Source organism: Ursus americanus, chromosome 7 (assembly GCF_024610735.1).
Source record: "Ursus americanus isolate L20-20 chromosome 7, mUrsAme1.1.p, whole genome shotgun sequence".
Lineage (NCBI taxonomy): Eukaryota > Metazoa > Chordata > Mammalia > Carnivora > Ursidae > Ursus > Ursus americanus.
The window spans coordinates 64,705,224-64,721,730 of NC_142133.1; the positions used below are offsets into that span (position 1 = coordinate 64,705,224).

The window sequence follows — 16,507 nt, forward strand, 5'->3', positions numbered from 1 at the left end:
TCAGGAATAAGACAAGGATGCTTGCTTTCACCACTTCTACTCAAAATAGTACTGGAACTCCTAACCAGAGCAATTAGGCAAGAAAATGAAATAAAAGGCATACAAAAGGTAGGGGGAAAATATGTTTGCAGAGGACATGATCTTACCTGTAGAAAACCCTGAAAAGTCCATACACACACACACACACACACACAATCAGAATAAACAAATTCAGCAAAGTTGCAGGATACACGACCATACAAAAGTCAGTTGCCTTTCTATATACACTAACAATGAACAATCTGGAAAGCAAATTATAAAAACATCCCATTTACAATAGTATTAGAAAGAATAAAATGCTTAGGAATAAACTTAACCAAGGGAGCAAGGGCCGTATATAGTAGAACCCACTTATCCACAGGAAATACATTCCAAGAGCCCCAGCAGATGCCTGAACCGCAGATAGTACCAAACCTTATGTATATTGTTTTTCCCTATATACCTACTAAAGTTGAATATATAAAGAAACCACTGTAAGAGATTAATAACAAAAACTAATGAGAAAATGGAACAACTGTAACAGTATACTGTAATAGAAGTTATGTGAATGTGGTCTCTCTCTCAAAAGATCTTACTATACCGTACTCAGGCTTCTTGTGATGATGTGAGATGATAAAATGCCTGCGTGATGACATGAAGTGAGATGAACGAGGTAGGCATCATGAGGTAGCATCAGGCTACTAGAAACCTTTTTTTTTTTTTAAGATAGACTGGTGATGGGTAGTAAGGAGGGCACGTATTGCACGGTGCACTGGGTGTTATACGCAACTAATGAATCATCGAACTTTACATCAGAAACCAGGGATGTACTGTATGGTGACTAACATAATAAAAAGACATTAAAAAAAAGAGATTTTTTTATGTATTTATTTATCAGAGAAAGAGAGAGAGAGCACAAGCAGGGGGAGGGAGCAGCAGGCAGAGGGAGAGGGAAAAGCAGGCTTCCCATTGAACGAGGAGCCCAATGCGTGGCACGATCCCAGGACCTGGGATCATGACCTGAGCTGAAGGCAGACGCTTAACCGACTGAGCCACCCAGGCGCCCCTACTACTGACCTTCTGATGACGTGTCAGGAGGAGGATCACCTGCTTTTGGACCGTAGTTGACCGTGGGTAAATGAAGCCATGAAAAGCAAAACCACAGAAAAAGAGGGACTATCGTACTCAAAACTACAAAACATTGCTGAAAGAAATTAAAGAAGACACGGGTAAATGGGAAGACATCCTGTGTCCACTGATGACTTAATACTGTTCAAATGTCGATACCACCCACAGCAATCTATCAATTCACAGCAATTCCTATCAAAATCTCGACAACAATCTTTGCAGAAATAGAAAAAGCCATCCTAAAATTTACATGGAAGCTCAAGGGATCCTGAATAGCCAAAACAGTCTGGCAAAAGAAGAACAATGTTGAAGGTCCCATACTTTCCGACTTCAAAACTTACTACAGAGCTACAGTAATCAAAACACTGCAGTACTGGCATAAAGACAGACATATAGACCAACGAGGCCCTCAAGTATACGGTCAAATAATTTCAAAAAACAGTGCCAAAACCATTTAATGGAGGAAAAGACTGTCTTCTCAACAAATAGTATTGTGAAAACTAGATATCCACATGCAAAAAAAAAAAGGAAGTTGGACCCTTATACCATACACAAACTTTGAATTAACAATTCAAAGTGGATCAAAGACCTAACCATAAGAGCTAAAATGATAAAATTCTTAGAAGAAAACATAGGGGAAAAGCTTTAAAACACTGGATTTGGCAATAACTTCTTGGATAGAACACCAAAAGGATAGGCAACAAAAGCAAAATTAATAAGCCGGACTTTATCGAAAGTAAAAATGTTGTGCATCAAAAAATATTCTTATCAACAGAATAAAATGGCAACCCATGAGAAAGGGATATTTTCAAATTATATATCTGATAAGGAATTATCTAGAATACACAAAGAACTCCTACAACTCACTACCAACAACAACACAATTAAAAATGGGCAAAGGACTTGAACAGACATTTCTCCAAAGCAGATATGCAAATGGTCACTAAGCACTTGGAGACATGCTCAACGCCACTGATCATCAGGAAAATGCAAAACCACAATGATATACCACTTCACACCCACAAGGATGACTACAGTTTTTTAAAATTTAAAAAGAAAAAGTTTAAAAACCAACAAGTACTGGTGAGGATGTGGAAAATCCGGAACCCTTGTGCACTGCCGGTGGCAATATAAAATGATGCAGCCACTGCGGAAAATGATACGCGATTCCTCATAAACTTAAACAGAGAATTACCATACGATCCGGCAATTCCCCTTCTGGGTATATCCCCCAAAGAACTAAAAACGGGCTCCAACAGATCTCAGGATGCCTATGTCTACAGCAGCATTATTCACAACAGTCAAACGGTGCGAGCAAGCCAAGGATGCACCGACGGGTGAATGGATAAACAAAACGTGGTCTATACATACAATGGAATAGTATCCAGCTAAGCCTAAAAAGGAAGGAAATGTTGACATATGCTATGACACGGAAAAACCCTGGAGACATTATGCTGAGTGACATAAGCCAGTCATAAAGGAACAAATACTGCATAATTCCACTTACACGAGGCACCTAAAGTCGTCAGATTCACAGACAGGAAATAAAACTGATTTCCAGGGGTGGGCGAAGGGCAGAATTGGGAGTTATCATTTAATGGGCACAGAGTTTCCATTTTGCAAGATTAAAAAGGTTCTAGAGCTGAATGGTGGTGATGGCTGCACACAATGTGCATGTATTCAGTGCCACTGAACTGAAATGCCACTGAACTCAGTGCCACCGAACTGGACACTCGAAAACGGTGCAAACGGTAAATGGTATGTATGTTTTAGCACATTACAAGGAAAGTATGTGCTAGGCCCCAAACTGCATCTCCATGTTAATAATTTACTGAACCACACAATTTTATGATGTTTTTAGATTAAAAAGTCTAAGGACTCCATAGATGGAAAAAACCATCATCATGAGGACACTACCCACTTCACAGTGGAACTTCAAAACATTCTCCAAAACTTCCACTTGACTCAAGAGCTCTTATTAATAAATTGGCAAGAGCAAAGGTTGAGATGAAAACTGTTTCAGAAAACAAAAAGGATATATTTTTTCAAAAAGTCAAGAGAAGCAAGGTCAACGGGAAAAACAACTTTCATCACATGCCATTAGAAAGATAACCGCACTGCTCAGGAAATACGGCCCTGAAAGGAAAATTACGAAATTACTTCTCAAGAATATGGCACCAGAAGGCAAGATTATTCAAGCATGATGGAAGTTAAAAAGGGGGCTGTGTCCATGGGCATAGGGGCCCTTTACCACAGAAGTGAGAGCACAGGACTAGTTAAGTTGCGGTCTTGAAACAAACTTATTAACATGTACCTATTAACACAAACTAAAAGAGCCCCGCTCATCTCCTAATCTTAAAGAACTTGACAAATTTGTCATTCTAACAGAAATCGTCAAAAAATACCACCTTAAAATTGCACAGAAGAAAGGATACAAAAGATAACAACAGTAAGAGTGTTTTCTTGTTCCCCTAAATAGTACGAAGTAGAGCTAGGAATAGATTAAATGAATCTTCTACCTCCTTTCGTTTACACATTAGACTGGCTACTTCCCTTCACCTCTGCCCCTACCCCAACTTCCATACCAAATGAAGTCATTCTGAAACGAAGTCACAGCAGGGCATGAAAAGCCCAAGATTGATAACCATCTAAAACTCCAGAGCCAGCGTTCTCCCAGCATTCACCACTTTAGTCCCTGTGGGAAGACTCTGGAATCCCAGCACAAGTTCCTAAGGTCACGATTGCAGAGTTTACTGGGCCAAGGCCAATACCATCCCTTTGACTTTTTCCCCCAAAAAACCCTAAGTACAAAATAAGTGAAAGCCCTCTGAAATGTTAAAAGACCCATTAACTGTTTAATTAACATTATTTACATTACTATATTATACTATTATAATCAGAAGGTGGCTGGACAGGCAGCTACCCAAGTTAAAGATCTAAGAGAAGAAAACACTATGGGCTGGAGCCTGAGGAGCAGGGGAACTTGTGTTTCTGAGTTTAAAAAACTAACAAACAAGCAAACAAACCACCCCAAGAAATAATTCCTGGAGGATAACCTGGACACAGTAATACTGCTTAAAATACCAACACCACACTGTTCGCTGTGTTTCTAGACGCCCTGGTGCCAGAGAAGCACCGTGCGCCCTAGCCAAAATTCTGCCTTGTAACACCCGCCAGCCCACCCATCCACTGCCCACACTAGCTCCCCACCCTCCAACAGAGCTCCCCACTTTAGTCCCCATCTTAGGCGGTCTCGGCAGGCAGGCTTCTTCAAGCCTCTGCTGAGAACTGTGGCGTGTCTCTGCTCAAGAAAGCCAAGGTTCAATCTCTAATTTGAAAACAGGTTCTGTCTGTTAAAAAAAGAAGCTGGCATCTCCAAGCCTCATCAAATATTTCAAAGTAGACCCTCCTGGAGCGTCTCCGTTAGCCACACTGGTATTTTTCCTCCCACCACGGATCTACATAAAGCAAGGAACAAGGATAGAAAGTTACCCCAGAAACAGAAGTCTCTGGCTCTCCTGTCCTCTTCTGCTCTATGATTTCTGACTTTTGTCACACATGTGTGCCCTCTTCTATTGCTCTGCTTGCCTGAGTCTTATTTAGACAGCTCCTTTATACTGCCTGCATGGACACTCCTTAGAGTCCCTGACTCTGAAATGCCAACGTGATTCTACCACCTGCCTAACAACAATACAGTAAAATAATAATATATATAATAATGTGTGTAATATATACAACATTTCATATGATAATAGCACTGTTACTACTGTAGATAAAAATAGCTACCATTTATTGAGCAATGTGACCAAATATTCTAAGTGCTTTATATTGAGTATTTCATTTCATCCCCATAACTACTCAATAAGACAATTATTAATGCCATCCCCAATTAAGAGAAAACTGAGGCACAGAAAAGGTATGTAACTTCCCAAAGGTCATTAATAACACCACTTAATAAGGTGGCCAGATCAGGATTCAAACTCAGACCTCACTGACTAAAAAACCTACATGCTTACCACTGTATTATGCTGCCATCTGCACCTCTAAAGATGGCTCACTGGGTTCCATCCTTTGTCCAACCTGACTTCTGGCTTGTGCCAACACCAGCCCTTCCCCCAGCATTGTGTTAGCTCTTCCGGTTCTGACGATTTTTCCTTTCTTTGAACTTTCTTTGAACTCTTCTTAAATATCCTTAGGGATTTGGACAAGAGATTACTGAACTATTAAATTTTCTAATACATCTTCTCCTTCTACTTCAATCTATCTCTTATATTACCTTTCATCTACGCCAGTAAACGACTAAAAAAAATTTTTTTTTAAAGATTTTATTTATTTATTTGACAGAGAGAGAGAGAGAGACAGCCAGTGAGAGAGGGAACACAAACAGGGGGAGTGGGAGAGGAAAAAGCAGGCTCCCATCAGAGGAGCCTGATGTGGGGCTCGATCCCAGAATGCCGGGATCACGCCCTGAGCCGAAGGCAGACACTTAACAACTGAGCCACCCAGGCGCCCCTAAACCACTAAAAATTTCTACACAAAAGCAGCCAAAGAATAAATCACTTAGGAAGAAAGTGAACAGTCAATGTGCAGGAACAAAATGAAGAAAACACAAACCTTTATTTACAGACATAAAAGTGGGCATAAATGGGACAGACTGACCATACTCCTGAAGAGGTATCAATATTATAAAGCAGGTATACTCAATATTGTAAAACTACGATCCAAGGGCCACTTGCTTCTTTTTATAAATCAAGTTTCACTGGAACATAGCCACACTTAACTCATTTGTGTATTGTCATAGATTTCATGCTACAAGAGCTGAATAGTTACAACACAGACCATAAGACTCACATGCCTAAAACACTATCTGATCCCACAGAGAGTCTGCTAACCCCTGTTGTAAAAGCAGTCTATTATTTCCAAACAAAAAGGTTTTATCCAATGCCAATCAAACTCCCAGCAGGTGAGATGATGAGTATTCAAACATACTACAAAGCTATAATAATGGAAAAGCTATATAATTGTATAAAGCAAATACAGATCATTGAAAATGAAGTCAGAAATAAGTATGATAATTCAGCATGTAAGATAGCATTTCAAAATCATGAATAAGGATTTATTTTATGAATAGTGCTAGGACAACCAGATGATTACTTAGAAAAATAATATCCCATACCATACACCAAAATAAATTTCAGATTAATTTCAATAACAATGAAACTACAGAAGAAAGCATAGGTATCTCAGAAGAAGACAGGTGTCTCAGTGGAAAAGGCATTAATTTTGCAAAATGTTAAAAGAATCCATGAAGGAAATCGATTTGATGACAACATAAAAAGTAAACATTTTGGCATATCAAAGATAAATGTAAAAGGAAATTGGTCACAACCGCATGTTATAAGAAAAGACAAATACAAATGAGCATCTGTCAATGATAACTGATTAAATTACAGTGCATTCATACACTGGAATATTAGGCAGGCATTCAAAAGGAGGCAGCAGCTCTATCGTACTAATGTGGACAGTCTTCAAAATACACAAGTAACGTGAATATATAACATGTTACCATATCAATTATCTACTGCTGCATCACTAACTGCCCCAACATTAGTGGCTTAAGAAGACAATTTATTATTTCTCATCATTCTGCGTCAATGGGCTGGTCAGTTCTGCTGGCCTCTCAATGGCTCACAGTGCAGCTGCACTCAATGGCTAATAGACTGGTTGTGGGGCCGAACAGAGTTGGGGCAGCTGGAGCAGCTGGCTATGTGGGCCAGTCTCTCTCAAGGAGACCAGACCCAAGAAGAATACACCAAATACATCAGAAATCTTAAAATGTACGTACTCTGGCCCAATAGTTAGCATTTTGCTGACACATAGGAAAATGTGCATCCATGTAGACACTTCTATTTTGTATAGCCCCGGAGAGATCTCCAGGTAGTGACTCTGGCAATCACCTAATAAAGAGGCCAAGCTGCTGTGTGATCGCACTACAGTGAAACTCAGTAGTTGAGAAGTCCACCTATGCACAGAAAGCTTCAAATTCACATTTTACATTCTCCCTCCTTAATAGACATGGACAGCCAAGAATCATCAGTTTGAGGAAAGCCACCAACATTAAAGACAGAGAGCGAAACAGAGATAATGCAAGGTAAAAAAAAAAAAAAATGTTTTTTAAAACTGGAGTCAGTTGTACCTCAATTTTAAAAACGAACAATAATTAATATCCTTACAGAGAAGGGAAGACACTGCACCCATGAAACTACAGCAGTATGTGTGTTGAGGGCCCCCAATATTACAGACCAAGGCCTTCCAACTCTGAGGGGAAGATAATTTGCAACCTAGACTTCTATACCTGCCCAAATTATCAATCAAGTTTAAAGGCAGAATGAACACATTTCAGACTTTCAGGAACTCAAAGAATAAACCTCCTCTTCTCCTTCTCTTGGGATTCTACTAGAATGCATGCTCCAACAAAGCAAGAGGGAAAAACAAGAAGGTAAGACATGAGATTCCACACAGGAAAGAGGCAAAAGGAAAGCTACAATGATAACAGCATGGCAGACACAGACAACAATCCATCCAAATTAACGCCGCTCCTCCACCAAACTTCTCCATCTCAGCCAATGGCAAAACCATCTCACCCACGCGTTCAAGTTCAGAAGGAAGAAGTCATTCTTGATTCTCTCTCAAACCCCAAATTCAACATCCTCATGTTTTTACCTTCTAACTAGTTTATAATCTATTCACCACCTTCCATCTCCATCACCACCACCGTATTCTAAGACTCCATCATGTGTCACCTGGTCTAGTGTACAAATGGACAGCTAACTAGTCTACCTTATCCTGCACAAGCCTCTTTCTACATAACAACCAATGATTTTTTTTACATATAAACTAGATCATGTCAGTCTGCTTAAAATCCTTCAATAACTCCTCATTCTACCCAGAATAAAACCCAAGTTTCCTAATATAGCCCACCAAGCTCTGCGTATTCTGGCCCCTGACTATCTTTAGAATTTCCTATCATTTCCCTCTCATGCTCTCTCACTCACTACATTCCAACACTCAGTGGCCCTGCAGATCCTTGAACATGCGAAGCTTTCTTCTGCCTTTACACATCGTATTCCCTTTTTACAAACAACTTCCCCAGCTCTTCACATTGGATTATTCTCATCTTTCATGATTCAACTTAAATGTCATTTCCTCAGCTTTCCTGACCATGAATTCTCAATTAGTCCTTCACCAGGTCAGTTTCCCTTCATTTCCTTTTTCTCAGTGAGCTAAAAAGAAGAATTTTTGTTAAATGAATTTTGGGATGTCCAAAGAAAACGGTATGTGACTATTTAAATGAAGTTACCAAAAAGTATCTAAAATATACGGTTAAGCAAGACAATTTTTAAGAATTACAACAAGATAGATGAGAATTTTCCTACCAGATATTACAACATACTATAAAGTTGCAATAGTTAAGACAGTGTACAACTGGCAGAAAGACAATAAGGCTGACAGATGAGGACAGAAAGCCTAGAACCAGATCCATGTATGACATAAACTTGACATAATAAGAGAGGTAGCATTGCAGACCCACAGGCAAAGGATGACCTTTTCAATAAATGATGCTGGGATAACCAATGATCTGTATGAAGAAAAAAACTATATCCCTATCTCACAACATATCTTATAGAAAAAAACAAATTTCTATTTGAAGACCAAATAAGGAAAACTTTAAAATTCTTTTTTTTTTTTAAGATTTTATTTATTTATGTGACAGAGAGATAGCCAGCGAGAGAGGGAACACAGCAGGGGAGTGGGAGAGGAAGAAGCAGGCTCCCAGCAGAGGAGCCCGATGTGGGACTCGATCCCGGAACGCCGGGATCACACCCTGAGCCGAAGGCAGACGCTTAACGACTGTGCCACCCAGGCGCCCCAAACTTTAAAATTCTTAAAGGAAAATGTATGACTTCTGAGTATGACAGAATTTTTTGAAATGCTCCCCACCTCTCTCTCACAAACACACACACACACACACACACACACACACACACACACGCATGGCACAAATATAAAAAGGAAAATACCGATGCATTTGACTTCATTAAAATTAAAACTTTTGGACATCAGTAGCATCAAATTAATAATATAAGTCACGGACTGATGCAGATATTTGTACTACATATAACTGTTAAATGATTAGTTTCCAAAATATGTAAAGAATGATTTAAAATCTATACAAAACTACAAACAACCCACTTAAAAGATGGGCAAAGGATATTCCTAAAAGAAGAAATCTCAATTGGCAATAAAGATTTGAAACGATTCTTCACTACACTAGTAATCAGGGAAATACAAATTAAAAACATAATGAGGGGCCCCTGGGTGGCTCAGTCGTTAAGCATCTGCCTTCGGCTCAGGGAGTGATCCCAGCGTTATGGGATCGAGCCCCGCATCAGGCTCCTCTGCTGGGAGCCTGCTTCTTCCTCTCCCACTCCCCCTGCTTGTGTTCCCTCTCTCGCTGGGGGTTTCTCTCTCTCTCAAATAAATAAATAAAATCTTTAAAAAAAAATAAAAATAAAATAAAAATAAAAACATAATGAGATACCATTTCACACCCATCAACTTGGCAAAAATTGAAGTCTGACAACACAGAGTATTGTTAAGGCTAAAGAACAATGCGAACTCTCATTCATTTCTGGTGGAAGGAAATTGATATAACATGTATCTATCTATATAACAATAATAATGTAGTAATGTCTAACAAAATAGAAGATGCATGTACCTTAAGAGCCAGCAATTTTATTCCTAGGAATATATCCTAGAAGGATAGCTTTCGAACTTTTTTTTTTTTTGCTTTCAAACTTTTTTTATCGTGACACACGTATTTTACATCGTAACCCAGTACACACATACTTACTTAACTGAAAGCAAAATTCACAAAACAGTGCTTATTCTTACTATGTGTGACACATTCTGATAGTTTCCATTCTATTCTCATTCATTTTTTAAACGTTGGAGTGACTCACTCAATAGATTTTATAACCACTAATGGGTAAACACATCCAGTTCAAAAACTCATGCCCCAGAAAATATTCTCATATACGTATCTTCTTGCACAAAGGTGAGAGAATGTTCATTATGGCATTCTTTGTCAAAAGAAATTTAAAACAACATATAAGTCAATCAGTGGGAGAGTGAATAAAAAATTGGAGGCATATTCATACAATGGAATATGATACAGCAGTACAAACCAAAGAACTTGAACCATAAGTATTAACATAAGTAAATCTCAAGAACTTCCTACAAAGCAAAAGAAGCAAGACGCAGAAAAATATATATATGTATATGTATATATATGTGTGTGTGTATATATATATATATATATATACACCATTATACCATTTGTATAAACTTTTTAAACATGTAATATAATACTACATATGGTTGAGGTATATATTTTTATATAATGAATACATAAAGTATAAAGATATGCACAAGAGAAAAGGAAAAAGATCACAAGAGAATATAGAAAAGAAAGTGAAATGGAAGAGCCCAGTGAACAATTGGATGCTAAATGGTTAAAAGTTGCCCATCTTGAAAACTGAAGTACTGCCTCCTGGGCCAGCAGCTTCCTTCCAGGCACAGGGCTAATAAAGGCTCAGCCAGAGGGACCGATGCGGCAAACGGAGATTAATCTTCAAAGCTTACAGTGCTCATCTTTGAAAACTGTTCTGTTTAGTAACCAAGTACACTGAGTATCTATTTTTAATTAAGTAATGAAATTCAGAACATGAACAAAAAATGCAACAGGTAGTTGTGGGCGGCTGAGATGTCATAGCAGATGCCCCAAACACAGCCATGTGCCAGTAAGGGTGAGTCACTGTGATATGCTGAAAAAAGATAATAAGGCTTGGCTGCCACAGGTTGCAGTAAGCCCTCTGCTTTCCTCTCTTATATTTCCCAGGCACCATTCCAGAACACTGAACATGTAGACAGCTTCAAGATTAGTAAATCACTAAAAATGACAAAATATGGCATCTTACAAATAGCACATGCTTGTGATCAAATTAACACAGAGCAGAAAGCTAATAAACAGTCAGTAGCCTCATGGAATAATTTCCTAAAATAAAAATGTGGCCCCTCTACCTAGAAGAGTAAACCGAGTACTATAATACACTTCCCACTATAATTTCAAAAATGTCAATTCATTTGTCAAGGAATGACATTTTAAAGGATTATGGATAATAAAGTTTAATCAATAATCTATCAGACCAATAAACAGGTTTCCAAGCCAGAAGACCAAACCACGATGGTGCCCAAACCAGGCAACTTCTCAAGGAAAACATCTTACCTCTTCACTCACGCAACCCCAACTTGCTACACTACGTGGGAAAGGTACCATAGCAGACCTTCAGGAGGCCTAAAGATAAATTAAGTAAGAAGCCTGTCCTTAAGATTGTGACAGTCTAGCAATGGAGCTTAAAAACACACATACAAATATACTAAGTGTACGTGAGGTATAAAGATTTAGGTGCCATTAGAGAAATAAATAAAGATGAGTTGCTATTTTTAAAAAAATCTTACTTTGAATAGATTCTTACCTATCTATTCCTCCTATGAGCCAGATCTAGAATATAGATACTCACACCTCATCTCTTCAAGGGCAAGTAGCCATATATAGAAACAAGCCTAGTTCTGCGTATGCTGTGCCCTATGGGATATGCCCCTTGGAGTTCACAGAACTCATAAACGTGTCCCCCATTTCTTGTAACCCTGAGTGCCGCTAATCTAAAAGAAAGGGAAATGCCAATAAGTGACACACTAAAAAGAAGCCATTCTGTGCCCAAACCCCGTCACTGTTTTGCTGTAGAAACTTGAGGAATGCACATTTGGCCCAATGGAAGGGTTGAACAAAGAATTGTTAATGAGATTCTGAGGAACTTTCATGAATTTTTCAGACAAGCACTACATAAAGGCATCACTAATGCTCTGGATCAATAAGGCTTTTCACGTCATTTTCAGCAGAGCAACTTTGTTAACGTAGGTAGAGGTATTTGCATTCCTTTTTTAAATCTAAAGTAAATTCCATAAATACTAAATGCCACTGATGCCATTTCAAGTATTTTTCTAGCAGAGCTAGTCCAGACCGGGCCAGGTCTAGTGCATTCATTTCAAATGTATCATCAGATGTACGATTTGCACTTAAATGCTCAACCAAACATTCAGGAATTGGGGAGCACTGGAGAAGGAGTCTATGGAAGAAAAGTAAAGTGACTTCATGCTGATGAACCCAACTGTTCTCTCAGGATACTGATACAAGGAGTAAGAAGTTCGGATGACATCATCTTACATAAGCCAATCCCAGGTCCTCTGGTCATCAGTCCCCTGTCATGTCCTCACCATCTCTTAAAAAAAAAAAAAGTCTGCGACAAACTGAAGAAGAAAGATCTATTTCCATGCCCTATCCATTTGGGACAGTAAACATCCCTGGTTCACGGGTTTGTCTTCTTTTGATGACAGCTTCCCTAAGCTATAATCTGCACCCCACAAAAACCACCCTTACAGGTGCACAGGTCAGTCATCTTTCATATACTTACAGAACTGTATAACCATCACCAGGATCTACTTTTAGGACATTTTTGCCCCAAAAGAAACCCCCCACCCACTAATTAAATTGAAGATAATGCCAGATCTTTTAAAAAGCATCCTACTTTCCAATGAAGTATCCAACTGACTTAGTCTTCTTTATCTCACTACTGAAGAAAGTAAGTGTACATCCTCGTATCTAAGCCTTCAGCTTAGTCAAAAAACAGCAAGACTTATAGAAGGCAAGAGAAACTAAAAAGAAAAGCTAAAAGAGAATCAAGCATGCAACCTACTTCTAGTAAGAAAGTGCTCAAAAACTGATGGGGACATGTCAAAAAGACACAACGCCAACTCAGCGGAGCTCCGATGACAAAGCCAGAGCACCTGAGCAATCAAATAAATGAGCGCTGTGCTTGGATGATAAGCTAGAGACTAAAATAAACACCCCAAATGCCCACTCACATAAACAAGCGAATAAGTGACTGGAGGAGAAGGGATAACGCTTCTCTACGGCAGAATTCAAATTAATAAGTGGGGGGGATAGAAAATCACTTAGAACAGCACCACAGTAATGATGATTGTAGGCCAGAGCCGTCCATGGACAGTGAAATTAGTGGCCAAAAGTACGATGAGGAAGCGAACATCTGCACCGTCTCAAGGCATGGCTCCAGAAAATACTTACCAGGGACAAAGGAAAGCTCGAGCTCGCGCTATAGTGGAGAAATGTGGCGGCGAGTGGTCAAAGTTACCATACCAGTCACAGACACATAAGCATCACGTACTACCTGAACTAACACACTGAAAAGCACACGGTGTCAATTCTGTAGTATTCTTGGGGGTGGGGGGATTCTCACTGTAATAAAGGGAAAACAGTAGATGAACCCATACTGAGCAACCCTTTACAAAATAACTAACCAGTGCTATTTTCAAAAGTGTCAAAATCGGGGCACCTGGGTGGCTCAGTTGGGTAAGCATCTGCCTTCAGCTCAGGTCATGATCCCAGGATCCTGGGATTGAGCCCCGCATCAGGCTCCTTGCTCAGCAGGGAGCCTGCTTCTCCCTCTGCCTGCTGCTCCCCCTGCTTGTGCACACTCGCTCTGTCTCTCTGACAAATAAATAAGTAAATAAAATCTTTAAAAAAAAAAAAAAAGGGTCAAAATCATGAAAGACAAAGAAAGACAGAAACAGCCACAGATTAAGAAGACCAAGAAGATGCGATGGCTAAATTCAGTTTGGATTCTGGATTGGATCCTGGACCCAAAAAAGGACATGCATGAGTGGGAAAACTGGCAAAATTCAAACAAGGCTTGTAGAACAATCAACAGCATTACAGCAACATTAACTTTCTGTAGGATTTTGTAAATTTTCGGTAAATCTACATTGATTTTGAAATAAAAAGTTGGGACTTTTTAATGCAACATTTCCAGGTGTGAGATTCTACTGTTCCAACCCCATCGTGAAAAATGACTCATTCTATTCTATCGCTATTATAATTCGCCTATTGGGAGAGATTACCAAATGATATCAGATTCAGAATCCCAAAACCCAACTCTTAGAGTACATGCTGGATTGTAGCAGACGTAACAAGAAAACAAGTCAATGAATGAAAAACACACTTGCTAAAAACAACATGGCACGTTGTTAACAAAGAGACATGCCAAAAAAAAAAAAAAAAAAAGACACGAACATTGTGATCATAAAGCAATGGCCCACAACACAAATAAAACAACTTGAAACATAAAACGTCAAGATCTGGACCAAAACCAACTGTGTCAACATATGATAAGATCATGACTTGATGAATTTCTGTGGTGTTCAATCTTTATGAATCTGGTGAGAGAAGTTTATTAGTAGGTAAAGGCTGAATTGGGTCTGATACAGTAGTTGAAGCAGTTCTGGTACATACCCAGACTTCAAGTCAGTTATCCTCAAACAGTTCGTAGCATCCAGTCCCACTTTTCCATTGCGGACCACACTAGATATGAATGGGGAGAGCATTGGAGAAATTCGGTTCAAGGCCACTTCTGGGGACATTTTAGTTTGATTTGTAAATCACCACTGAAAGCAGAAGGAAAGATGGTGGTCAGAATATTCAGAGGAACTAGACAGAAGTTTCCTGAAAACTGCCACAGCACATGGACGTTTCTCTTGCATGAATAAATACTTCGTTTCCCGTCTTATGAGGGCCTCTTCCAATGACCCTCCAGAAGAAACCAACCCCCCGTTGCTCACCTCCTCAGGACAGAGGCTGCACCACTGCTTTTCAGGAACAGAAACAACCCTTCAAATCCAATTCCCCCCTCCTTTCCAAAGCTGACCGCTACACTGCCCCACACGACCTAAGGCTACCCTGCTCTATCTTACAACAGGCAGCTTCCTACTTTGAGGCCTCAAGAAGCCTTCGCTAACGATCCTCTCCCCCAACACACAAAATGTACACACCATTAAGTCAGGAACTGCGCCCTCTGTGTCCCCACAAGAAGGACTTGATTGGTAATACTGTATAACATTCAAGAATAAGTATAACCTGCTTACCGTTGTTACTTACGAGAAATTACTTACGTCTGATATACTGTGCCTCCACCGTGTGCTTTAACTACTCGCTTTGTGATCTCGCCCCTGCAGGGACTATGTCTTGAATCCCTGGTGTTTAACAAAAGTAACTGGCACACACTAAGCACCCAGTAAAAATCTTTTAATAAACAAACGAATAAAGAGATAAAAACCAGAGAAGTATTGACTTATGGAGAGAAGATAGTATGCCCTCAAAAAATTTGGTCGAGGATAATGTATCTGAGGAACATACGTAGCAAAAAGCTATTTAACAATTAAATCATGAAAATATACACTTATCCGGATATTAAGCAACATAAACTAACATGGATCTAAAAGTCTTTGTCTTTCAGGCACTAAGAAGTTCTTACCCTTGAAAATACAGACGTAAAACCAACAAAGCATATCTAAATTATTTGGAAGCCCATGGGGCTGGGGAGGGAACGCATGAATTCCTCTAAATAGATTTCTCAATGAAAACCTCTACTTTCAGAGGTGAATAAGTCCATTTAAATAATCACTTTCTTCCTCAATCTGAAAGGATAACCCCGCATCAAAAGCAAATTAATTTCTTACAAGTTACGACTACAAGGAAATGATGTTCTGGTCCTAGTTTTCATATATTATACCATAAGAGGACTTACAAGTCTCTGCTAAAATAAATATTGAAAACCAGTACCTGTTTTAATCACTTCAGATAGTAATAGAGGGAAGGACTGCGATGATCTTTCAAAAAATAACTTGGTGACCTTATATAGTGATGACACCCAGAAGCACCTTCGAGGCAGTAAAAGCTTTATACTTCAGTACTCAAATCATCCTTTCTGCAAATATAAAACAAGCTCCTCTTCCAGCCACTTAACAGATGACCTCCCTCCACCATTCCAATGTCACTACAAAGTAAGAATAAACATCTAATGCCCTGTATTATCAATCATAAAAATCACGCTGTACATTTTTATAATACTACCACTTGTAAAGAGCTTCCAAATACATTCTTACAGCTGATCTGCACAATCCTGGGCAGTAGGCAGGTATCAGAATTCCCACTCCACAGGAGATAAGGATAACTTCTGTAATTTGTCTTGAACAGCGTACTAACCCATATTATCATTTTGAAGCTTATTTTTTTCCTATTCTGCGACATTTCCATTCTTATTTCTATCCACTGATGTCACAGTTCTTGAAAGGATGCTTATCTAGATCATATGCAAAACACAGAAAC

General features: G+C 39.1%; 1 protein-coding gene across 2 annotated transcripts in view; it reads right to left on the minus strand.

The window, feature by feature from the left end:
* BABAM2 (BRISC and BRCA1 A complex member 2) overlaps positions 1–16,507 on the minus strand; it is a 408,693-nt gene that overhangs the window by 384,430 nt on the left and 7,756 nt on the right. For both annotated transcript variants that reach the window (XM_045809160.2, XM_045809161.2), the window contains exon 2: positions 14,636–14,787. In XM_045809160.2, coding sequence (XP_045665116.1) covers positions 14,636–14,763 — 128 coding nt within the window. In that variant the 5' untranslated portion in view covers positions 14,764–14,787. The remainder of the gene's footprint in view (positions 1–14,635; positions 14,788–16,507) is intronic.